Here is a 25885-nt window from a genome sequence, read left to right as displayed (position 1 = left end):
ACAATCTCTCAGCCCTTCGCAATGGCTCTTCGGAACAGCCAGGGTGTCTCTGGTATTTGGAGAGGGGGTACAGAGCATAGGGTGTCTTTATATGCAGATGGTCTCCTATTATATATTTCAGACCCAAATACCTCGCTTCCAGCAGCTCTCTCCCTGCTTGAGCAATTTGGATCTATATCTGGATACAAGATCAATATGCACAAGAGCGAACTGTTTCCAATTAACAGACAGGCGTTTGACTTAGACTACAGTGGCATTCCATTCCAAATTGAAGAGAGACAATTTACCTATTTGGGAGTGGTTGCTACCCGACAATTTAAGAACATTTTGAAAGACAATTCTATAACCTTGTTAAACCAGGTCAGAACATCACTATCAAAGTGGTCCCCCCTCACATTATCGCTCGCTGGGCGAATAAACTCCATAAAAATGAATGTTCTCCCAAAATTTACATATTTGTTTCAGTGTGTCCCAGTACTTGTTCCAAAATCGTTTTTGTTTCATTGGATTCCATTATCTCCTCATATATATGGCAGGGCAAGAGGCCTCGAATTAGCAAAGCTCTGCTTCAGAGACCCAAAAGGGATGGAGGTATGGGGCTCCCTGATTTCCGTCACTACTAGTGGGCTACCAATATTCGTTGTATTGCTTTTTGGACTCGCTTTTATCTCCAGTCCGACGGTCCAGACTGGACATCTCTGGAGCTAAATTCATGCCGAGACATCTCCCTCCCTGTACTCCTCGGTGCGCCGCTTGACTGCCCCTTACCAAAATCACTGGATAATCCAATGGTACGTCATACCCTTTGGGTGTGGACCCAATGTAGGAGATCCTTTCGATACGAATTCTTTTCCCTTCTGAGTCCGATTGCCTCAAACCATCTCTTCACCCCCTCGCGCTCTGACTCAACTTTTCGGACTTGGCATGAAAGGGGCATCAGATCGTTTGCGGACTTGTTTGAAGACGGTTGTTTTGTTTCCTTTAATCAATTGACTGAGAAATACAATTTACCCAAAACGCACTTCTTTCGGTATTTACAGGTCAGACAGTATGTTCGTTCGCACGTGCCTTGTTTCCCTTCAGTACCCATAGCTAACCCAATAGATACCTTTCTTTCCTTTGACCCACTGTCTAGAGGTGCGCTGTCCAAGTTACACAATATCATTTTGATGCTGATATGTTCACCACTGGACAAGATTAAGACGGCCTGGGAACAGGACTTGGGACACATCTCTGATGACCAATGGGACTCCATTCTTTTATCAATACATAAATCCTCAATCTGTGCTAGACACTGTCTACTTCAATTTAAGGTGGTCCACAGGGGTCACATGTCCAAGGTTAAGTTGTCCAGCATGTACCCCGATATAACTCCCACCTGTGACAAATGCAATTTGGGTGGCAGTAGCTCAGTCTGTAGGGACTTGGGTTGGGAACCGGAGGGTCGCCGGCTCAAGTCCCGGTGCGGACCAAATATGGAAGTTGGTCTGGCAGCTGGAGAGGTACCAGATCACTTCCTGACCACCTGTCACAGGTATATATGTACGTCACTTGTCAAGGTACGGGAGGTGTTTGACCCCGGAAGGGCTTATGGTTTTTGACCGCTGAGGCGGCAGGCGGCATGGAGAAACCGCAGCTGTATTGTTTGTTTGTTTGTTTAGTTCAAAAGAATGGAAACTGATGGACGCTGTATTCACTTCATGGTGCTGCAATAAATGGATTGTATTATGCTGCAAACCAAAGACACGACTGCAGAAATCTTATTGATCGACAAACAGCAAACGGGATCGTATTGACCTACGACAGTACGGCGCGTCAGCCAGGTCACTCCTGGGAGTCAAAACAAAACGGCAGCTTTAGTATTAGACTAAGCTTCTATAGTGTCCCTCGTGTATGTTTTGTTTCGAGTGGGCGCGAGCCGTCGGCAGGTTTCACCCATTCCTCCATCTCCAAGTTCTCCTCGATCGTCTTCAGGATGTCTAAACTGATCGCGGTGCTGTGGGGGACGCACTGAGGAGAAACACAGACGAGCTCTGATGGAACAAACACCACATGACTTCAAATAACACGTGAACTTTATCATTCATGTGGAGGCAGAGCAATAACATAGAACACCTTGTTCTGGCTTCTGGCCTTACAATAAACTACAAATACACCAGCTGGTACCAGGAGATACGTTTTAAATAATTCACTACACATGAAATAAAACAGCAACTTTGGTTTGAATATCACTTCAGAGAACATGTGTCTCTGAGTCTATACGCACGCCGTGTGTTTGTCAGGAGACTTCTCAGAAAACATATTTATATTTTCATTTCATTTTACAGTGTTCACCTTTGTTATTTTTTGTATTATATCTTTGCTTTAATACAGTGTATAGCTTCTGTACAGTTTATTTAAGCAAATTTACCCTCTTTAATGAGTTGCATTTTGTACTTTTCAAGCTCTAGTTTTCTTTTTTGTTTCAAATGTTAAACCTGCATCAACAAAACGAGGTGTAATGCCTGCCCCTAAAAAAAAATAGCTTTCATAGGATTGTTACTCATACACAGAAACCATTGTCAAAATCCCAAGTCAAGTCTACCACTGATTAAATACCAAGTTTAAAAACCAACTTAACCAAACGTCTCAGAAAATGTAATGTAACAAGGTAATCAGTCCAACAAACAAAGAAAATATGCTGCTTTACTTTACAAGCTTTATGGAGACACCCCAACACCTACACTAATAACTAACTCACCTAAGCCTCACTTCTTCAATGGCTTGTCGAGCTCGAGGCGTCTCCCAAACTCGGACACCATCCCTGAAGATCACTGACCGAGTCACCTGAAACATACCGAATTTGGCACACCCCCTCCCCAGAGTTACCACTAAAAATAAAAATGGCAAAATAACCAAGTGGCAAGTCCTGCTTGCCCGGCGGCTTGCTGATCAGGGTGCTCAAAAATAAAACTCTTGATGGTCAAACTAACAAGTACAACTAATGCTCTGAAGAAAGTCAAATCGTTAAATCTTCAAACAAATTGTACCAGTAACAAGTCAGAGAGGTTACTTACCACTCTACACAGATCAAGTTCCAAACAAACTACACAAACAATCTGATACACAACTAATTAGATTTACAACTACCAAGTATCAAGCCAAATCCAAGTTCAGAAGTCAGACAAGCCCCCATTTTCTCACAACCCAGGCAAATCCTCCTAATCAAAGAATGTGCAAACTGTAAATCAGTGGTGATTGTAATGGTGAATGTGTGTAGTGTTGACGAGAGAGAGACAGAGGCTGTATCTGAATTGCCAAGTACATACTCAATCTTTCAGTAGACAGTACCTACTATCCATGCTGTATACTGTTTGTACCTACTATTCAGTAGGCGCGCACAGTAGGAAGATATTTGTTCCTACTTCTTCTGATTCATTCAGTAAAGAAGTGATGTCATTTACATTTCCCGAACCGGCCGCATTCACCCATTTTTTTTTTGTTTTTTGTTTAGCTTTATTCAAGAAGAGTAATGCACATATACAGTCAGGTAATCAAAAAACAATATTACAATGTAAATCAAGTAAAAGGCAGATTAAATAACTAAATAACATACAGTACATAAAGGAAAGTACAAATGAAAGACAGTAATATACAGAATATAAAATAAACCAATAAAGACGCATTTAAAGAGTTAAATCATTATTTAAATAGAGGGGGAAAGGTTTTATAATAATGCAGATATTTGTTATATTTTCTGTTGTTAATTAAAAGTAGTGATTTCAGACGGGACTTTAACTCTAGATTAAAAATTGATTAAATTAATCCACGCTCGTTTGTTTTGATCTGGAGGCAGACGTGAAGTGACGATTTATGTTTAGTTTCGCACTGCATTGTGGGTAAAATACAATTCATTTCCTGAAAGCACGCATCCGATCCATATTGTATAAACCCCGGAAATTAGTATCCATACTGAAATGTTCAGTATACTGAAGTTAACCCAAACAATGCATACTGAATGACCACGAAAGTTCAGTATACTGAAACTCCTACTAAAAAGTACTGCCTACTGAACTGTGGCTATTCGGAAAGGGCCCGAGAATAAGAAGCCACTTTAAATACTGAGGCCCTGTGTGCCCAGGTGCACAAAATCAAATGAAGTGGCTCCGCCCCTCTTTACCTGAAGGCAACCTGAGTGGGGAGAAACACAAGGCAGCAGAAAGAGCACTGACTGGGTGTGTGGTTATGGTGCACCACAAAGAGTGCACAGTGATCTGGGTCGGAACTTTGAGTCCGAGGTGTTCTAGAAAATGGGCTCACTGTTATTGAGAAAATGCACAACACACCTTTTCGACCACAGTCTGATGGACCGGTAGAAAGATTTAACTCCACCCTGCAGAAGATTCTGGCCACAACAGCCGAGCGCTGACACGGGGACCTTAGGATCCCCTACGCTGTCATGGCTTACAGAGCAACCAGGCACAGCGCTACCAGTTTCACACCCAACTTCATGATGTTCAGCCGTGAAGTTAGTGAACCGGGGGACCTGGTATCTGGCCTGCCCACCGACCCTTAAACAGCTCCTTCTTCCCCTGAGTATGTCCAGCAAACTCCGGGAGAGTCAGAGTGGAGTTGGATCATCGGATTGCCAGAGATGCACTGGGGGAGTCAGTGAAGCAGCAAAAAGGAAGCCAAAGAGAGAAATGATAACAGAACAAATATACACACAATTGAAGTGTTTTTTCCATATACCATTTAGTTATACACACTGAAGGCTATAATGCATTTCTATTGTTTCTTCTAACAATATGTTGAGTAAATCCAGATGACATCTACAAGTGTTGTCATTCAGTTTGGGATCAAAGGCTGCAGCAGTTAGGTGCCCAGTGGCCTCTGCACTCTTAATTAATCCTGTGCATGTTCAGGTGTCATTGAGATTTTCTTTATTTTGTATTCTGACAGCAGGATTCTTATTAAGGGTTAAAGGTTTTCAGTTAAATAAACATGGACCTGATCTGACTGTGGTCGCTCTGCATCAGGATCTGCTGAGTTCCTTTTCTTTACCAAAGAGACTTTAGGCACTCGACACAAAATAACACAAGTAGATGAAAGTCTTTCTCACTCTACATCAGTTTATTTATTACAAGGTGACACGTGAGCTGTCTGAAGAACTTCTGCTACCCAACCCAGAGGCATCCAAGGAAACAGAGTGACAGAAAGAAGAAGATATCAGGAGAGAAGAAGAATCCTTACACTGTAACTGTTTCATATAAACACTTTAAATTCAAACGTCATAGCTGATCCCAACTTACTGGTTCATATGTCAGCAAAACTTCAATGTCAAAAAAGTAGAGACAGATTTATGTCTTTTATCTCTTTTTTGTCTTATATACACAATAGTGATGTGAAGTTGGAATCCTTTAGATCAGTTTTACCGTTGCACAGGATTAGCATTTCTCTCCTGCATGAACTAACATGTGTCTGGTCAGAATTTCTTTCCGGTTAAACCTTTTACCACACTCAGAGCAGCTGAAGGGTTTCTCTCCTGTATGAACTAACATGTGTGTGGTCAGACTTTGTCTAAGGGTAAAGCTTTTACTGCAAACAGAGCAGCTGAAGGCTTTCTCTCCTGTATGAAGTAACATGTGTCTGGTCAGAGACTCTTTCCGGTTAAACCTTTTACTACACTCAGAGCAGCTCAAGGGTTTCTCTCCTGTATGAACTAACATGTGTCTAGTCAGACTTTGTCTATGGGTAAAGCTTTTACTACACTCAGAGCAGCTGAAGGCTTTCTCTCCTGTATGAACTAACATGTGTGTGGTCAGACTTTGTCTATGGGTAAAGCTTTTACTGCAAACAGAGCAGCTGAAGGCTTTCTCTCCTGTATGAACTAACATGTGTCTGGTCAGATGCCCTATCTGGTTAAATCTTTTACCACACTCCGAGCAGCTGTGTTGTCTCTTACCAGTCTTTAGTTTCTTATTTTTCAAGTTTAATTCTGACAGATCTTCTCTTGTCTTTTTCCAATCATCACTGTCATCAGTCTCAGGTTCACCAGAGTCTTCAGTCTCGACCTCAGTCTCTGGTTGTAAACGTCTCTCTGGATCTGAGTCTCTCTCTGGTTCTGCTCCTCCACAGTCCTCTCCATCAACTCCTGTTTCCATCTGTTCAGTTTGTCTCTGATGAAGCTGTGAGGACTGAGGTTTCTCTTCATCATCTTCACTCTTCACAGAGACAGGAGTGAAGGGGAACTTGGTGGTATCAGCCTCCTCCAGTCCTTGAAGCTGTTCTTCCTCCTGACTGATCCACAGTTCCTCATGTTCTTCTTTAATGTGTTGGGGCTTAGTGTCCTCCTGGTCCAGAATGTGGCTCCACTCCTGCTGCTCAGGTGGAAGCTCTTCTTTACTCACCAACAGCTGCTGGACATCTGCAGGACACAGTAAACAAACATTAACGGTACTTAAACTGCTTTTTAAATATTAATAAGGGCTGTCAAATGATTTCATTTTTAAAGGCTGAAAATCAATAGTTCACTAGAATTGATCACATTTTAATCATGTTTGGAATTCACTCATTTTGCATTTAAAAAACGTTTTTAATGCTTTTATTTTGTAATGCCTTAAGCTTAGGTTACTTTACTTCCTTTTTGGATACAAACCTACCTTTATTTTGAAAGAAAATAAGGAACTTGTCTAAGGCTGTGAAGATTGAGGTTTCTCATCATTAAGTCCTGGAGAGCGGGCAGCCAAGGTTCGAAACCGACCTGTGGCTCATTTCCAAAACGGCAACAGAAAGGCTGGCGTTATGTAAATGAGCCATGTGCTGCTGATCACTTCCTGATTATGTCAGATACTACCTCTTCACACACCAAAGTGCTGAGCTAGCTCAATCTTTAGGAAAGAATAAGATATGTGTCCAACAGAGAGTTTTTGCAATTAAATTGCAGAAATTGCAACAATTATTTGCATTTTTTTTAAATACAAAAAATCAAGACTTTTTTCATTAAACTATGTTCTTACACACACTTTGATGTAGGGATGTAATGATTCACGAGACTGGGTTCGCGATACGATTCTTTCACGATTTATTTTACAAATTGAGACTGAAGAAACATTTTGAAATAACTGAAAAAGATTCCTTTAATTTATTCATGAAAACACCATGGGGGGGGGGGGGGGCACAGACCCTTAAAGGGATCATGGTGTTCATGTGTTTCTTTGAATAACAGCAGTCAAAACAATTATTTAAACTTTTAACGGTCTGTCTAGCTTAGTTTTTGTTCCTGCAACTCCCTTTTCTGAGGGCACCTGAATGCATCTCTCATTGTCTGAGCACCCCTGAATGCAGCATGGTCACAGCGCATTTTCTGAGTAATGGCAGAGAGAGAGACATGCCCAGAAAAGTCTGAAGTAAGCTAAGCGGCCTACTTTATTTTCTGATGGTTCTTGAGGACTTTTTATTATTGTGCACACCCAGGCCTCCGCTGGTGAAAGTGTGCTCACCTGTGTGTGTGTGCAAGTGTCTGTGTGTGTGTACAGTGTAGTGTCTCAGCTACACACATCACACCCCCAGTCTCTTATTCTCATCTCAGGAGACTTGAATCACGCTTCCCTGTCTGCCACTCTCCCTACTTTCACTCAGTATGTTGACTGCCATACCAGAGACAATAAAACTTTGGACTTACTGTATGCAAACACCAAGGATGCATATAGATCATCACCCCTCCCCCCCTCTGGGCCGCTCAGACCACAACCTGGTGAGACTGCAGCCCATTTACATACCTATGGTGAAAAAACAACCCCCCACAACCAGGTATGTGAAGAAGTGGTCTAAGGAGGCCACTGAGGCGCTGCAGGACTGCTTCGACACCACTGACTGGGAGGTGCTGAGAAGCCCACATGGGGAGGACATCGACGGTTTAACCCACTGCATCACAGACTACATAAACTTCTGTGTTGAGAACACTGTACCCACCAAAAAAATACAGTGTTTCTCAAACAACAAACCCTGGGTGACCCCTGAGCTGAAAACCCTGCTCAAAAAAAGAAGAAGGTTTTAAGAACTGGAGATAGAGAGGAGCTGAGGAGGGTGCAGAAGGAGCTCAAAAAAATCAAGGAGGGGAAAACCAGCTACCGGGAAAAGATGGAGGAGCATTTACAACAGAAAAATGCAAGAGACGTCTGGAGGGGTCTGAATAACATCTCAGGTCACAGCAGAAGGCGTGGGAGGGGCCCTGAAGCAGGAGACAGGGAGTGGGCAAAGAACTGAATCTGTTCTTCAATAGATTTGATTCTGCTCCCAACCCCACCTCCACCCTCCAGAATGCAGACCAACCCGCTTTTTAGACACTCCATCTGACTACCCTGAGTACCCTGCCACCCCCCTCAACAACCCTCTCCTCCTCTTCTTCCTCCTCCACCGACGGCCTCTCCATAACAGCTGATCAGGTGAGAAGTCAGCTGAGGAAGATCAAGGCGAGGAAGGCCAAAAGGTCCCGACAGCATCAGCTCCAGACTCCTGAAGGACTGTGCAGACCAGCTCTGTGAGGTTCTTCTGCACTTCCAAATATTACATTTCTGTATTATTTAAAATTTAACTTAGAACAGTAGTATATATATTTTTTGTCTGTCCGTATGTTCACGTCAACTCTGTTACCTCTGTTATAAAACTGCATTAAATCTCCAAAGTGTTCCCATAAAATGCATTTGACCAGCGCACAGTGATGTCACTTCCTGTGGTGGGAAACCTCTGGAAGACAGTGAGGTATGTCCATGTTTCTTCTCTCATTATTTAGTAATATGTTGAGAAATCATCAACAGTAGATTAATTCTTCGTCAAATCTGTTGTGTTAATATTCAGTGATTATCTCAGTCAATTGAAAAAGTATATATATGATAAAAATCTATTAAATTTGGTTTTAAGAAATGCTAGCTGATATCTGGTGTGAGGTTAGCATAAGGAGTAAAAGTACAAAATGGTGGAAAATGTCAACTCTGTTACTGTCAACTCTGTTTATGTTTTAAACAATTTGATCGTAACAGAGTTGACGATACGTAACAGAGTCACATATCACATTTAAGTATTTGGCAATAATTGATATTATTGATAATTATTATTGATTCTAGGTTATTTTACTGCAACAAGTACATCTGTGTTATACAATTTCAGGATAAGGAAGTCAGTCATTTATCTTCTAGGGAGATGAATCTTTCAGCAGCTGAAAGGCAGCAGCAGTACAGGGCCCGGCGAAATGCCAGAAAATAAAACGGGAGAACTCCAAATTACAAAGAGAAATCAAAAAATTAAAGATTTTGCTGAAAAAGAAAACAACTGCTGTCCGAAAATACCAGAAACGCATCCAGAGACTGACACCTGTGTCTGACTCCCCTCCATCAAAAACACAAAAACAAATAGGAAAACATAAAGTCCCTGCAGAAATTCAAAGAACTATCCTTTATCACAACGTGCTGATAGAAAATATAAGAAAGAAGTATCAAGACACAAAAGAAGAGAGAGTGTGTCAGATGATATCACGGATAAAAACCTACAAATTACAGAAAACAACACAGATCTCACTTGGTTTTTCAAGAAAGCGGTTTGGAAAGAAAAACCAAAGGGACCTGTCTTTTCAAAGAAGAAAATATAGATCCAGACAAAGCAAGCTCCAGAAGGAGGTAAAATAATTCTTTTTGAGAGATGATGTCAGCCGCTTGACTGCAGGACAAAAGTCAAAAAATCACAAGAGGAAAAGCAAAAATGCAGAAAAGGTTTCTAAATGATACCATAAAGAACCTACATCACAAATTCATTCTTGAGAATCCATCAAGTCAGCCGTCATATGCACTTTTCTGTTTCATGCGACCTTTCTGGGTTGTCCACCCATCCATGTCTGACAGAGAAACATGTCTGTGTAAAATTCACGAGAACTTATTCTTCATTGTGCAGAAGCTTCATACTCTCCAGCTTCTTGGCACAACTGACTTCGAAATCATCTCCAACTCATTAAGTTGTGATGCTGCAAGCAAAGAATGTATGTATGGAGCATGTGACAAATGCAGAAGCAATGTCTATCAGTTCAGCAGTGACTATGACGCTGAAACACCGGTGAGGTTCACTCAGTTGACAACTGAACTGGCAGAAAGGAGGAAGAAAAACAAAGACAGTGAAAAAGAATCACAACCAGTCTGAATGACTGTAAAAAAGGAGATGGAAAGTTGTCTAGGAGACCTTAATGAGATGTTTCAAAACCAGCTGAGAGTTTTCATGAGACATCAATTCAACATCAAAACACAATACATTCACTACCGTGAGCTCAAGAAAAACATGAAATCTCATGAGTATTTGATCCACATTGATTTCTCAGAGAATTATGCATGTAAATTGTCAGCAGAGATTCAGGCAGTTCACTTTGCATCCTCTTAGAAGCAGGCAACTCTACACACTGGGATCCTTCATGTGGGTGAAGTGGACAAACATTTGTGCTTTACATCCATCTCAGCATCAAAAGAGAAAGGTCCACCTGCTATATGGACACACCTGTCCCCTGTTCTGGACCACATAAAAACCCATCACCCATCAGTAACTGTCGTTCATTTTTTTAGTGATGGACCGTGTACCCAATACGGCCAAAAGGGCAACTTCTACTTGTTGAGCACGGAGTTGTACAAGAAGGGCTTCAAGAAAGGAATATGGAACTTCTTTGAAGCAAGGCACGGAAAGGGAGCTCCAGATGGAGTGGGGGGGGTTTTGAAAAGAAGAGCAGACAGATTAGTTAGTGCAGGGAAAGACATTCCAAATGCCATGCAGCTGTATGAGTGTCTTCTGAGTTCCCAGACCTCTATAAAGCTGTTCTTTGTTGATGAGGAAGCTGTGGACAAAGCTGTGAAGAAGATGCCAAAAGTACTCCCAGTAGTTCCTTCGACAATGCGCCTTCATCAGCTGATCACTCTGACACCAGGAAAGGTCATCTACACAGATGTCAGCTGTGTCTGTTCAACTAGGCAGATACTTGAGTGTGCATGTCACAACACACAAAGGTTTGAATTTCATGTCCAGCCCAGCCTTTATGTCCCCACTGAAGAGCAACAAGTGCAGGCAACACATGACATCATGTGGGACGGCAGAAATGTCATTGGCCAGTGGTGTGTCATCAAATATGATGATGACATTTATCCTGGGACCATTATCGAGGTCAACGGGACCCATGCAAAGGTCAAATGCATGCACAATGTGGGGAGGAATCGCTTCTTTTGGCCAAACCGCCACCATACCGAATCATTCCACAACCAACCGCTGTGACGGGACGTCATGTGGAGATAGACCCAGAAATATGGGCCGAAATTGCTGCCGACTAGCTCAAAATAGTGAAACATGGATGCCACGTTTCCTGAATGCATAATGGTCTTGGATGCAGGGTTCTAAATTAACTTTTTTTGATCACCAGCCAATCAGAATTGTGTTTTATTGTGATTGCCACTGGTTTTGGGCTTAGTTCTTGGCTGTCAGTATTGTACGAGACACACACCGTTATTATTCAGATTCATGAAATATTTATATCCCAGATGTATTATTTAGGATTAAAAAATGTTTCTGTATATAAAATGTTGTTTAAATGTTCAAATTAAGCCGCAAGTTAAAGTGAATGTGTAATAGTTTTTTGGTCTTTTAACTATGAGTGGTCAACTCTGTTATGCACGTCATCTCTGTTACCATCAATGTCAACTCTGTTTGTGTTATGTTTTGATTTAAAAATGATGATTCTGATTCTGAAGTGGAGGCTGGCTTGACCACAGTCTGATGCAGAGGGTGGCCTGAAGTTTGTGTGCCCAAAGATACAATTGAATAGCATATTGTTAAGGTTTCTAAAACGTATCTCCAATAACCAGATCCGTTGCTGGATTCAATAGGTGAAGACTTAAAGAGTCTTTTAGTCCAGTAAACTCAATGATGTTGTTAGCAGGAGCTAGCTGCAGCTAACACTGTGCTGTGTGCGTCTGTGGAAGTTAGCTAAAGGCTCTGCTATCTGAAACATGAGCAGGAAACACGTTTCCAGCAGTGGAAAGAAAACCAACCTGTTCTCTGTAGCTTGATTTCAGGAGTTAAAATCACATCCAGCAGTTTTCTTTGTCGGTGGAGCTCCTCTTCGTATCCACTTGTTGTTCTTTCTTCTGTTATATCTCTGATAACCGCAGCGAGCAGCCGTCGACTGAATAACTCTTTAAGATCCTTAAACCCGGCCATCTTACACACATCCAAGAGTCACAGAGGGGAAACTCAACTCAGCGCTGACGTCTTTACAACTTTACTCTGATCATCTACTGTTACGTTAGCACCCTAACGATCATTAATAAACACACGGAGAATCACGTGTCTGCTCAGCAGGAACGTTGACTCACAACTTGTGTTACACACTCAATGGTCCGGGTGGAAACAACCCGCTTTAGTTCCCTTTACAGAACACCTCCCCTCCCTTTGACTTGCATTGTAACCGCGGTTGACCTTTTTCCCGCCACCATATTGCTGTATTTAAAACTCTGGAAACCTATCTTTGTCTGTTTATCCTCATTCACCTCATTGAATAGTGTATGTAACACAGATTATGTCCAATGGGTGGCGCTGCTGTACATAATTATCATTGTCTTAAAACTGTAGAAAATACCAGGAGTGACTCTGTGCTGCACAGCTCCTCAGAAGTCTCACAGAATAAGAGCAAATGTCCGGGTAAAAAAAAAAAATATATTCACATATCATTTATAGACCCTCTAACAATCATATTTTAGTTGAAGGAAATAAATTTGATAACAAAATATATATCTACGATTCCTCACAAAACATGGTTAACAGCTCGGTTGAGTTGCCAGTCTACGCAAACGGCCTGGCTCAAGTCACTCATTTCTTATTTTGTTCACCTTTTCTAACCATTGCTACTCGTTTAATTTGTTGAATAAATTATAAGTTATTAAGATCTTCCCTCTGTGATGTTTACATATGAAAAAACTAAACATTTTGTTGCAGAAATGAAAGAAATCCATTCATGTCCAAAGTAACCCTCAACAGTCAACCAGCTGGTTGACCTGCACATCTGCTTCCTGATTGGATAATCCAAAAAATATAAACTGAAATGTTGCTTAATGAAGAGGCAGGAACACAATTTTACCAACAAATAATTTTTTGCAAATGGATTTCTTAGTGTGGAAGTCAAAGGGTTAAGTAAGCATCCCCACCTGTGGCATTTTCCAGCACTCACAGAGGTAGGATAGGATAGGATAGGATAATACTTTATTGATCCCCAGAGGGGAAATTCGGGCGTTGCAGCAGCACAGACAAGTAAGCTCAAAATACACATTAAACAGAATAGATAAGATAAATAAAAATAAAAACAGGAGGTATATACAAGTACAAAATGAATGATGAAGTTAACTATGCAGGGAATTGAGACAGTATATAAATAAGTGATGATTAAAGTGACTTGGTATGATAAATAGCAGCAAGTAATGTAAACAGCAGAGAAGAGAGGCAGTGATGTACCACAGTAATGCAGAGTGCAGTTATATAATATAATGTTGTATAATATAATATAATATAGTGCAATATGAACAATATAGTGAAATATAATGAAATGTCATATAATATAGAATAATATAATAAATATATATTCCTTCATCCTCCTCTCAGCCATTGACTCCAAAGTGTCCAGATCCAGACCCACTACAGAGCGGGCCTTCCTCACCAGCTTGTTCAGCCTGTTTGCATCACCAGTCTTGATGCCACTCCACCAGTACACCACAGCAAAGAAGAGGGCGCTGGCCACCACAGACTGGTAGAAGGTCTTCAGGAGTCTGTCGCAGACACTGGATGATCTGAGTCTCCTCAGGAAGAACATCCTGCTCTGTCCCTTCCTGAAGAGGGCGTCAGAGTTGTGAGACCAGTCCAGTTTTATTGCTGATGTGGACCCCAAGGTACTTGTATGAGTCCACCCTCTCCCCTTCCTCCCATCAGGGTACTGACCACCTCCCCCCCCCCCTCTCAGCTCCTCACCAGCAACTTCAAAGGACAGCCCCCCCTCACCCCCCTGCTCCCTCCCTTCAGGACCTGCATGACAATAGACAGTTCTCTACACCCCTCCCCCGCTCACTATCCCACTCTCACTCTTACTACCAGCCAGGTACAAAGAGAACTCTCCAGACTCCACATCAGAAAAGCTAGTGGACCAGACAACATCAGTCCCAGGATCCTCAAGGTGTGTGCTGGGCAGCTTGCAGGAGTCTTTCAGCACCTCTTCAACCTCTCCCTGAGGCTGATGAAGGTGCCTGACCTGTGGAAGACCTCCTGCATCGTCCCAGTTCCAAAGAAAGGTCGTCCCAGCGCTCTCAATGACTACAGACCTGTGACACTCACGTCACATGTCATGAAGACATTTGAGAGGCTGGTTCTCCAGCACCTGAGGACCCTGCTCACTGCTTTCCAGGATCCGTTGCAGTTTGCATATCAGAGGCACATTAGTGTGGAGGACGCTATCATCTTCCTGACCCACAAAGCCCTGTCACTCCTGGAGACGCAGGGAAGCACTGTGAGAGTCATGTTGTTTGACTTCTCCAGTGCTTTCAATACCATCCAGCCCTGCCTCCTGAGGGACAAACTGCTGGATATGCAGCTGCGCCCTGACAACTCAGCCTGGATCTTCAACTACCTCACGGGCCGGCCACAGTATGTCAGAGTCAACGGCTGTGTCTCTGATTTAGTGGCGGGCAACACAGGAGTACCTCAAGGAACTGTTCTGGCACCTTTTCTCTTCACTCTCTTTACATCATACTTCAGGTTTAACTCTGGTTCCTGCCACCTCAAAAGTTTTCCGACGACTCCTCCATTGTTGGGTGCATCACTGATGACGACGAGAAGGAGTACAGAGGACTGTTAGAGAGCTTCGTCACATGGTGCGAAAGCAACCACCTGAAGCTCAACATCAGCAAAACAAAGGAGGTGGTAGTGGACTACCGGAAGAAGAAGAGGCCCCCTGCCCCAGTCATCATCCAGGGGGAGGAAGAGCAGAGTCTCCAGCAGAGGTGTGAATGGGGGCTGAGGTGGTGGGGGGAGACCTAGACCCACTATTCGAGCTCACTGGGTCGGGGGATGTGTCAAACCTACTGAAAAAAAGGTTCAACTCAGCAGCAAATACTGGGTTTCCTTTAATTCTGGGTTCCGGCCTGCTGCAGCCCGTCATCTGCTTCATGCCATTCCACACCTCCTTTGAGTTGTTCATCTTGGCCTCAGTCTTGTCCTTGAAGTTGTTCTTGGCCTCTCTCAGCTTCTTCTTTAACTCCTTTTGGACAGCCTTGAGCTCCTCACGATCCCTAGTCATGAAGGCCCTCTTCTTTCTGTTGAGGAGAGCTTTAATGTCTTTATTGATCTATGGTTTGTTGTTTGAGAAGCAGCAAACCTTTTTGGTAGGGACTATGGTGTCCTCACAGAAACGGATGTAGTCTGTAATACAATGAGACAGACCTTCAATGTTATCACCATATTCCTCCTTAAACAGTTCCCAGTCTGTGACATTGAAGCACTCCTGCAGGGCCTCCTCTGTATCCTTAGACCAAACCTTCAAAGTCCTTGTGTTGGCCCCCTGCTGCTTCACCAGGGGCCTGTAGGTGGTCTCAAGGTGGATGAGGTTGTGGTCTGATTCCCCAAGAGGGGGGAGAGAAGAAGAGCTGTATGCTCCCTTCACGTTGGCATACAGGAGGTCCAGGGTTTTATTCCCTCTCACAGCACAGTGCACATACTGTTTAAAGTTCGTCAGGACAGGGGAGAGAGAGACATGATTAAAGTCCCTGTTGATCAGTATGAGGGCGCTGGGATGCTGGGTTTGTAGTCCCGCGATCATAGTGTGGATGACGTCACTCGCGCTAGCGGCTACAGCTGATGGTGGGACGTAAACAGCAACAGCAATAGCATGTGAGAACTCCCGTGGCAGATAGTACGGGCGTAATCCCACCGCCAGCATTTCAACGTCTGGGGTACAGACACAGTCCTTCACAGTTACATGTCCGGGATTACACCATTTAGAGTTAATAAAGACAGCAAGACCTCCTCCTCTCTTCTTACCGCTCTCTCTCCCCCTGTCCGCTCGTACCAGCGTGAAGCCGGCCAGATCGATGTGACTGTCCGGTATATTCCCATGTAGCCATGTCTCCATGAAGCAAAGTAAACTGCACTCCCTGTAGACACTCTGGCTGTTTACTAAAGCTGTGAGTTCGTCCGCTTTGTTGGCGAGTGACCTGATGTTCCCCATGATGACCGACGGTAGAAAGGGTTTAAATTTCCTGTCTCTCTCAATCCGCTCCCTGACTTTAGCGCCGGCTTTCTTCCCCCGGCGGACACCTCTCCATAACTCCTCAGGGATGTGTGTAGGAGGAACACCGGCTCCATGCATGAAGCTCAGTAGTTCCTCACGAGTGTACGTGATCATTCCAACAGTAGAAAAAAAAAGTCCCGAAAGAAAAACGTAATTCCACGAGTAATACCGCAACTAAAACGCTGCAGGAGTATCCAACAATAAACACCGAAACAGTGCAAAAATACTTAATAAAAGCAAGAAAATAGACGAAATAAAGAAAAAAGAGTCGGAGCTGCTGCAACAGGCTGCCGACTCTCAGCGCCTGTAGAGGTGTGTGTTATCAGTTATTTGTCAGAGCAGTTAGACTTTGTCAGTGTTAGCAGAGAAATACATTAACAAAGTTTTATCCATAAACTGTAAATAAATGAGACATCCAGAAGAAATCAATATTACAAAGCATACAGTTCATGTTCTGACAAAAAGAGGAATGTCTGTGTCTTATATTTACTGATGTCAACAGCGATGAGGTGAACATGACAATTGAAAAATGAAAAATTTAGTATTTATTATAAGACATTTGTTTTCTATAGAACCTGTGAAGTCATGGAGTCTGTGGACAGTGTCAGCTTCACACCAGAAACTTTAAGTATTAGAAAAAATTGTTTAAGACTGGCATCTATTATGATGAGTTGCAGCTACCTTGTTCAATATTATTCCTGCAGATGTGGCTCATAACAAAACAACAGCCTGAGCTGTCACATGTAGTTAACTGTACATTTTGTCTTGTCTGAGGCATTAATTGAACACCTTTGTATTTCTCCTATAGACACAGTGTGGATTATTGGTGACTGGTCCGTCAAGGTGCCCAGAGAGCTGCAGAGACAGAGGAAGAAACCTGAGCCTCAACAACATCTGTATTTGTTGGTTCTTCTGGGGTGGACTTCAGTTGCTTCTCTTCAACAGCTCGCTGTGAGGGAGGTCTCCCCCGGATGGACTGAGTGATGTCACCCACAGGCTGAGAGCTGAGGCGGGTTTTAAACCTCCTGACAAACCGTTACACCGCACCCACCTGTCAAGCTGGTCAGCTACACGCCTTATTGTGAATAACTCTTATCCTTCATCAAATCAAAACTGATGAGTCATCAAAACATTCCCCCCCCGTACAGTGTGTGTCCATGGAGACATGAGCTAATCACACCTATTTGTTTGTTTTGTACCAAGCTGTAAACATGTTCATCTCTGCTGTAAAAACAGACTTTTTTTAATGTTGTTTTTCATATTAAATAAATATTTCTATATAAATGCACTCCTTTATGTCTACTTATGAGTATACATTTCAGATTTGAAATGACAAGACTAAAATGTGCATTAATGCTCAACTCAATAGCTTAGGGAAGGAAGTCTACTTTTACACAACTTCTTATTCTTTCGACATTTGTTTTTACCAAAGACTAATGCAGTTCATTTCTGAAAATGGGATGGAACAGAGTCATTGCCACATTTGCCCTTAAACACAGCCCCATTCTTAAATCAAGATACATGGAGAGTAAATAAGATCAATAACTTGTGAATAAAAACACAGTTAAACATGATTTAGAAATGTAGTCTTCCCAGATCAATATCACATAATATCAACTTCTCTCATCTAAACTGGACAAAGGGTTTTAAAATGGGAAGAAAATGGTTTGATTGCAAGTTGTTTGGAGGAGATCTAGTTTTATTTGAACAGCATGAATACAGTCTTCCAAGGTGCAAACCCTCCTCCTCCTCCTGAAGCCTGTGGAGCTCCTTCATGTACTGCTGTCTTATCTGCTGGACATCTTCTCTCAGCAGAACGTCGACTGTTGAAAAGTCATTCAGAAGAAGCTCGAGCATGTGACATGGATCCAGGAGAACATGGACTTTTAGGTCGGGGTCTTCAGGATGACAAAGAAAGAGAGAAAATATCAGTTATTCATTAAATCATTTTTTTGTTCTCATATATTTTTCTGTATTCATCTGTGTGTAAGAGCACATTTATAAATTCAACAGTGTACTACCCAGACAACAAAGGTCCAGTATTCAGGTAATCAACATCTATTCAAAGTTAAGAAGATAAACATTATTGTAATCATGCTGTTTTCAGCTCTCTCACTCACACAATGATATTCTACATCAAACTGTCTCAGATTTTGGAAAAATTAAGCAGTTTATTGTGGATAGTACTTCATCTTAACATGAAACAAATATAACCTGAATTATTTAAATCATTAACAGGTCCCAACTCTCTGTGCTTTAGTACAGAACATACAGTAACTCATTTATTATTAACATGAGCTCAGTACATGGCTGTATTCTTCAAACTATTTCTTATACTTTATATCTATGTGCTTTATATCTTTTTTTCATTCCATATGTTATTTATATTTTATATTTCTACAGCTATATTCTGTGTATGAGTTCAGTGAAAATTAATATGGTTATTAATATAGTTCTTAATGGTTACAGATGCTCTTACAAAGTGAAGTTTTTTATTTGTTAACAGTTTGCTCAAATCTTAAGACACTACATCAACCATGTAACTTTAATGTCATCCTCTATAACCTACACAGCACATTAGGTTCAGTTCAGTTTATGTTACTGACGGATAATTACTACACAAAGTTTGTTTTTTAATGTCCACATTTAGGTGGAGTAAAACATTCATCATAACGTCAGATAACCACCGAGATGAACCTTTAGCTTCTAACATCACACAAACTCATTATTTTAAACAACAACATCTTAACAACAAACATTTCTAAAACATTGACCGTAAATAATGTAAATAATGAGCTACACTGAGTACAGTTAGCCGACTGGTTTAAAGCTAACTCTAAACAAGCTAGGTCCGTAAATATAAATACCGACACTGAGTAAGCAGTAAATATAACACTACTATATCACTTACCGAAGAAAACTGAAGCATCAACTTGTTGGATGGTTTGTTAACCGCACAGCAAGCCATGTATGTTGTCAGATATGTGTTAAACAAACTCTCCAAACGAAGTAAAAAAGAGGAGAAATCCGATGGATCAAGCTATTAGCCTCCTGACCTGCTGACCTGCTGACCTCCTGACCTGCTGACCTGCTGACCTCCTGACCTGCTGACCTGCTGACCTGCTGACCTCCTGACCTGCTGACCTGCTGACCTCCTGACCTGCTGACCTGCTGACCACGCAGAGTTGTCAATCAAATCTGCCACAACCCTTATATGGGCATAGTCGTTTTCCTTAATAGAATAAAATCCGATGAGTTATAAAAAAAATCACCCCCCCCACAGTGTGAGGAGAAGGGGCCGTCAACTTCTCAGATATATCTCGTTTTTTGAACCAGGCTGTAAACATGTTGATTCCTGTGGTAAAAACGGGCTTTTTTGGCTGTGGGCTTATGGCACTTCCGGCGCTTCTGCAGCCAGCCTCAAGAGGAACCTCGAGGAACTGCAGTTTTTTGTACTTCCGCATAGGCTTCATTTTTCGAGACCGGAGGTTGCCCCTTGGTATAAACAGACAAAGATAGGTTTCCAGAGTTTTAAATACAGCAATATGGTGGCGGGAAAAAGGTCAACCGCGTGGTTACAATGCAAGTCAAAGGGAGGGGAGGTGTTCTGTAAAGGGAACTAAAGCGGGTTGTTTCCACCCGGACCATTGAGTGTGTAACACAAGTTGTGAGTAAACGTTCCTGCTGAGCAGACACGTGATTCTCCGTGTGTTTATTAATGATCGTTAGGGTGCTAACGTAACAGTAGATGATCAGAGTAAAGTTGTAAAGACGTCAGCGCTGAGTTGAGTTTCCCCTCTGTGACTCTTGGATGTGTGTAAGATGGCCGGGTTTAAGGATCTTAAAGAGTTATTCAGTCGACGGCTGCTCGCTGCGGTTATCAGAGATATAACAGAAGAAAGAACAACAAGTGGATACGAAGAGGAGCTCCACCGACAAAGAAAACTGCTGGATGTGATTTTAACTCCTGAAATCAAGCTACAGAGAACAGGTTGGTTTTCTTTCCACTGCTGGAAACGTGTTTCCTGCTCATGTTTCAGATAGCAGAGCCTTTAGCTAACTTCCACAGACGCACACAGCACAGTGTTAGCTGCAGCTAGCTCCTGCTAACAACATCATTGAGTTTACTGGACTAAAAGACTCTTTAAGTCTTCACCTATTGAATCCAGCAACGGATCTGGTTATTGGAGATACGTTTTAGAAACCTTAACAATATGCTATTCAATTGTATCTTTGGGCACACAAACTTCAGGCCACCCTCTGCATCAGACTGCGGTCCAGCCAGCCTCCACTTCAGAAACGATAGTTTATTCTATCTTCTTTACACGACGGCATCATGTCGTCTGTCTCTACATGGTCGTTTACCATTCTCCTCTGCTCTCTGTGTCGCGCACGATGCACATTCACATATACACACACACATTTTATTAAAATAAAAATAAAAGAAAAAGCCAATTTCAATATAATACACATTTGACTCGTTCAAAAAGGAATAGGAAGAAGCCTAGGCTTGTCAAGTCCTACCCCCATTCTTCACCATTAACAAATGCAAAATCCAATCAAATAAACTAAACAGACAATACAAAAAAAATACTCCAATCGAGTGATTAAGAAAAACAGAACAAAATGAACAGGCGCCATTAACAGCTGTGAGATTTACATTCTCCTTCCTCATTTCTGTACTTTTCAAAGATATATCTTTTGTACATTTAAAAAAAAAATTGCATTATATTCATACTTTGTTTAATTGTTTCGTCAAGACCATTCCACAAAACCACCCCACAAATGGAAATACACATACTTTTTAAATTGGTCCGAGCATAATGCTGTTTCAAGTTTAGTTTCCCTCTAAAGTTATAACCCCCCTCTCTGTCTTTGAACACTTTTTGTCTGTTTACAGGTAGCAGTTTATTTTTTGCTTTACACATTATTTGTGTAGTCTTAAATTCTACCAGATCCCCAAACTTTAAGGTGTGTAATATTAAAAGGTTGAAGATGTGCAGAAGAACCTCACAGAGCTGGTCTGCACAGTCCTTCAGGAGTCTGGAGCTGATGCTGTCGGACCTTTTGGCCTTCCTCGCCTTGATCTTCCTCAACTCACTTCTCACCTGATCAGCTGTTATGGAGAGGCCATCGGTGGAGGAGGAAGAGGGGTAGGAGAGGGTTGTTGAGGGGGGTGGCAGGGTACTCAGGGTAGTCAGATGGAGTGTCTAAAAAGCGGGTTGGTCTGCGTTCTGGAGGGTGGAGGTGGGGTTGGGAGCAGAATCAAATCTATTGAAGAACAGATTCAGTTCATTTGCCCACTCCCTGTCTCCTGCTTCAGGGCCCCTCCCACGCCTTCTGCTGTGACCTGAGATGTTATTCAGGCCCCTCCAGACATCTCTTGCATTTTTCTGTTCTAAATGCTCCTCCATCTTTGCCCGGTAGCTGGCTTTCCCCTCCTTGATTTTTTTGAGCTCCTTCTGCACCCTCCTCAGCTCCTCTCTATCTCCAGCTCTTAAAACCTTCTTCTTTTCATTGAGCAGGGTTTTCAGCTCAGGGGTCACCCAGGGTTTGTTGTTTGAGAAACACTGTATTTTTTTGGTGGGTACAGTGTTCTCAGCACAGAAGTTTATGTAGTCTGTGATGCAGTGGGTTAAACCGTCGATGTCCTCCCCATGTGGGCTTCTCAGCACCTCCCAGTCAGTGGTGTCGAAGCAGTCCTGCAGCGCCTCAGTGGCCTCCTTAGACCACTTCTTCACATACCTGGTTGTGGGGGGTTGTTTTTTCACCATAGGTATGTAAATGGAATGCAGTCTCACCAGGTTGTGGTCTGAGCGGCCCAGTGGGGGGGAGGGGTGATGATCTGTATGCATCCTTGGTGTTTGCATACAGTAAGTCCAAAGTTTTATTGTCCCTGGTATGGCAGTCAACATACTGAGTGAAAGTAGGGAGAGTGGCAGACAGGGAAGCGTGATTCAAGTCTCCTGAGATGAGAATAAGAGACTGGGGGTGTGATGTCTGTAGCTGAGACACTACACTGTACACACACACAGACACTTGCACACACACACAGGTGAGCACACTTTCACCAGCGGAGGCCTGGGTGTGCACAATAATAAAAAGTCCTCAAGAACCATCAGAAAATAAAGTAGGCTGCTTAGCTTACTTCAGACTTTTCTGGGCATGTCTCTCTCTCTGCCATTACTCAGAAAATGTGCTGTGACCATGCTGCATTCAGGGGTGCTCAGATAATGAGAGATGCATTCATGTGCGCTCAGAAAAGGGAGTTGCAGGAACAAAAACTAAGCTAGACAGACCGTTAAAAGTTGAAATAATTGTTTTGACTGCTGTTATTCAAAGAAACACATGAACACCATGATCCCTTTAAGGGTCTGTGCCCCCCACCCCCCCCATGGTGTTTTCATGAATAAATTAAAGGAATCTTTTTCAGTTATTTCAAAATGTTTCTTCAGTCTCAATTTGTAAAATAAATCGTGAAAGAATCGTATCGCGAACCCAGTCTCGTGAATCGTATCGTGAATCATTACATCCCTACATCAAAGTGTGTGAAAAAAGTCTTGATTTTTTTGTATTTAAAAAAAATGCAAATAATTGTTGCAATTTCTGCAATTTAATTGCAAAAACTCTCTGTTGGACACATATCTTATTCTTTCCTAAAGATTGAGCTAGCTCAGCACTTTGGTGTGTGAAGAGGTAGTATCTGACATAATCAGGAAGTGATCAGCAGCACATGGCTCATTTACATAACGCCAGCCTTTCTGTTCAACATACTGTCTGATCATAGTCCGTTTTGGAAAGGAGCCACAGGTCGGCTTCGAACCTTGGCTGCCCGCTCTCCAGGACTTAATGATGATGAGAAACCTCAATCTTCACAGCCTTAGACAAGTTCCTTATTTTCTTTCAAAATAAAGGTAGGTTTGTATCCGAAGAGGAAGTAAAGTAACCTCAGCTTAAGGCATTACAAAATAAAAGCATTAAAAACGTTTTTTAAATGCAAAATGAGTGAATTCCAAACATGATTAAAATGTGATCAATTCTAGTAAACTATTGATTTTCAGCCTTTAAAAATGAAATCATTTGACAGCCCTTATTAATATTTAAAAAGCAGTTTAAGTACCGTTAATGTTTGTTTACTGTGTCCTGCAGATGTCCAGCAGCTGTTGGTGAGTAAAGAAGAGCTTCCACCTGAGCAGCAGGAGTGGAGCCACATTCTGGACCAGGAGGACACTAAGCCCCAACACATTAAAGAAGAACATGAGGAACTGTGGATCAGTCAGGAGGAAGAACAGCTTCAAGGACTGGAGGAGGCTGATACCACCAAGTTCCCCTTCACTCCTGTCTCTGTGAAGAGTGAAGATGATGAAGAGAAACCTCAGTCCTCACAGCTTCATCAGAGACAAACTGAACAGATGGAAACAGGAGTTGATGGAGAGGACTGTGGAGGAGCAGAACCAGATAGAGACTCAGATCCAGAGAGACGTTTACAACCAGAGACTGAGGTCGAGACTGAAGACTCTGGTGAACCTGAGACTGTTGACAGTGATGATTGGAAAGAGACAAGAGAAGATCTGTCAGAATTAAACTTGAAAAACAAGAAACTAAAGACTGGTAAGAGACAACACAGCTGCTCGGAGTGTGGTAAAAGATTTAACCAGAAAGGGAATCTGACCACACACATGTTAGTTCATACAGGAGAGAAAGTCTTCAGCTGCTCTGTTTGCAGTAAAAGTTTTACCCAAAGACAACATCTGACCAAACACATGTTAGTTCATACAAGAGAGAAACCCTTCAGCTGCTCTGTTTGCAGTAAAAGTTTTACCCAAAGACAACATCTGACCACACACATGTTAGTTCATACAGGAGAGAAAGCCTTCAGCTGCTCTGTTTGCAGTAAAAGTTTTACCCAAAGACAACATCTGACCAAACACATGTTAGTTCATACAAGGGAGAAACCCTTCAGCTGCTCTGTTTGCAGTAAAAGTTTTACCCAAAGTGGAAGTCTGACAAAACACATGTTAGTTCATACAGGAGAGAAAGCCTTCAGCTGCTCTGTTTGTAGTAAAAGCTTTACCCTAAGAGGAAATCTGACAAAACACATGTTAGTTCATACAGGAGAGAAACCCTTCAGCTGCTCTGTTTGTAGTAAAAGCTTTACCCAAAGTGGAAATCTGACAAAACACATGTTAGTTCATACAGGAGAGAAACCCTTCAGCTGCTCTGTCTGCAGTAAAAGCTTTACCCAAAGTGGAAGTCTGACAAAACACATGTTAGTTCATACAGGAGAGAAAGCCTTCATCTGCTCTGTTTGCAGTAAAAGCTTTACCCAAAGAGGAAGTTTGACAAAACACATGTTAGTTCATACAGGAGAGAAAGCCTTCATCTGCTCTGTTTGCAGTAAAAGCTTTACCCATAGACGAAGTCTGACTAGACACATGTTAGTTCATACAGGAGAGAAAGCCTTCAGCTGCTCTGAGTGTGGTAAAAAGTTTAACCGGAAAGAGACTCTGACCACACACATGTTAGTTCATACAGGAGAGAAAGCCTTCAGTTGCTCTGTTTGCAGTAAAAGCTTTACCCATAGACAAAGTCTGAACACACACATGTTAGTTCATACAGGAGAGAAAGCCTTCAGCTGCTCTGTTTGTAGTAAAAGCTTTACCCAAAGTGGAAGTCTGACAAAACACATGTTAGTTCATACAGGAGAGAAACCCTTCAGCTGCTCTGAGTGTGGTAAAAGGTTTAACAGTAAAGAGACTCTGACCACACACATGTTAGTTCATACAGGAGAGAAACCCTTCAGCTGCTCTGTTTGCAGTAAAAGTTTTAACCTAGGAGGAAATCTGACAAAACACATGTTAGTTCATACAGGAGAGAAACCCTTCAGCTGCTCCGAGTGGGGTAAAAGGTTTAACCGGAAAGAGACTCTGACCACACACATGATGATTCACACAGGAGAGAAATGCTAATTCTGTGCAATGGTAAAACTGATCCAAAGGATTCCAACTTCACATCACTAATGTGTATATAAGACAAAAAAGAGATAAAATACATAAATCTGTCTCTACTTTTTTGACATTGATGTTTTGTTGCTGACATATGAACCAGTAAGTTGGGATCAGCTATGACGTTTGAATTTAAAGTGTTTATATGAAACAGTTACAGTGTAAGGATTCTTCTTCTCTGCTGATATCTTCTTCTTTCTGTCACTCTTTTTCCTTGGATTCCTCTGTGTTGGTTCGCAGAAGTTCTTCAGACAGCTCACGCGTCACCTTGTAATAAATAAACTGATGTAGAGTGAGAAAGACTTTCATCTACTTGTGTTATTTTGTGTCGAGTGCCTAAAGTCTCTTTGGTAAAGAAAAGGAACTCAGCAGATCCTGATGCAGAGCGACCACAGTCAGATCAGGTCCAGGTTTATTTAACTGAAAACCTTTAACCCTTAATAAGAATCCTGCAGTCAGAATACAAAATAAAGAAAATCTCAATGACACCTGAACATGCACAGGATTAATTAAGAGTGCAGAGGCCACTGGGCACCTAACTGCTGCAGCCTTT

The 25885-nt window shown here is 42.1% G+C and overlaps 1 protein-coding gene across 1 annotated transcript; it reads left to right on the top strand.

The window, feature by feature from the left end:
* Positions 1-20019: 20019 nt before the first annotated feature.
* LOC136178488 (zinc finger protein 271-like) lies at positions 20020-25629 on the top strand. The gene is made up of 2 exons (XM_065952370.1): positions 20020-20318; positions 23477-25629. Exons 1-2 carry the CDS (start codon positions 20150-20152, stop codon positions 25294-25296), a joined length of 1989 nt encoding a protein of 662 aa, XP_065808442.1. The 5' UTR covers positions 20020-20149; the 3' UTR covers positions 25297-25629.
* The last annotated feature ends 256 nt before the right edge of the window (positions 25630-25885 follow it).

Source organism: Labrus bergylta, chromosome 3, assembly GCF_963930695.1.
Source record: "Labrus bergylta chromosome 3, fLabBer1.1, whole genome shotgun sequence".
NCBI lineage: Eukaryota > Metazoa > Chordata > Actinopteri > Labriformes > Labridae > Labrus > Labrus bergylta.
This window is presented reverse-complemented; position numbering and strand designations above follow the sequence as displayed.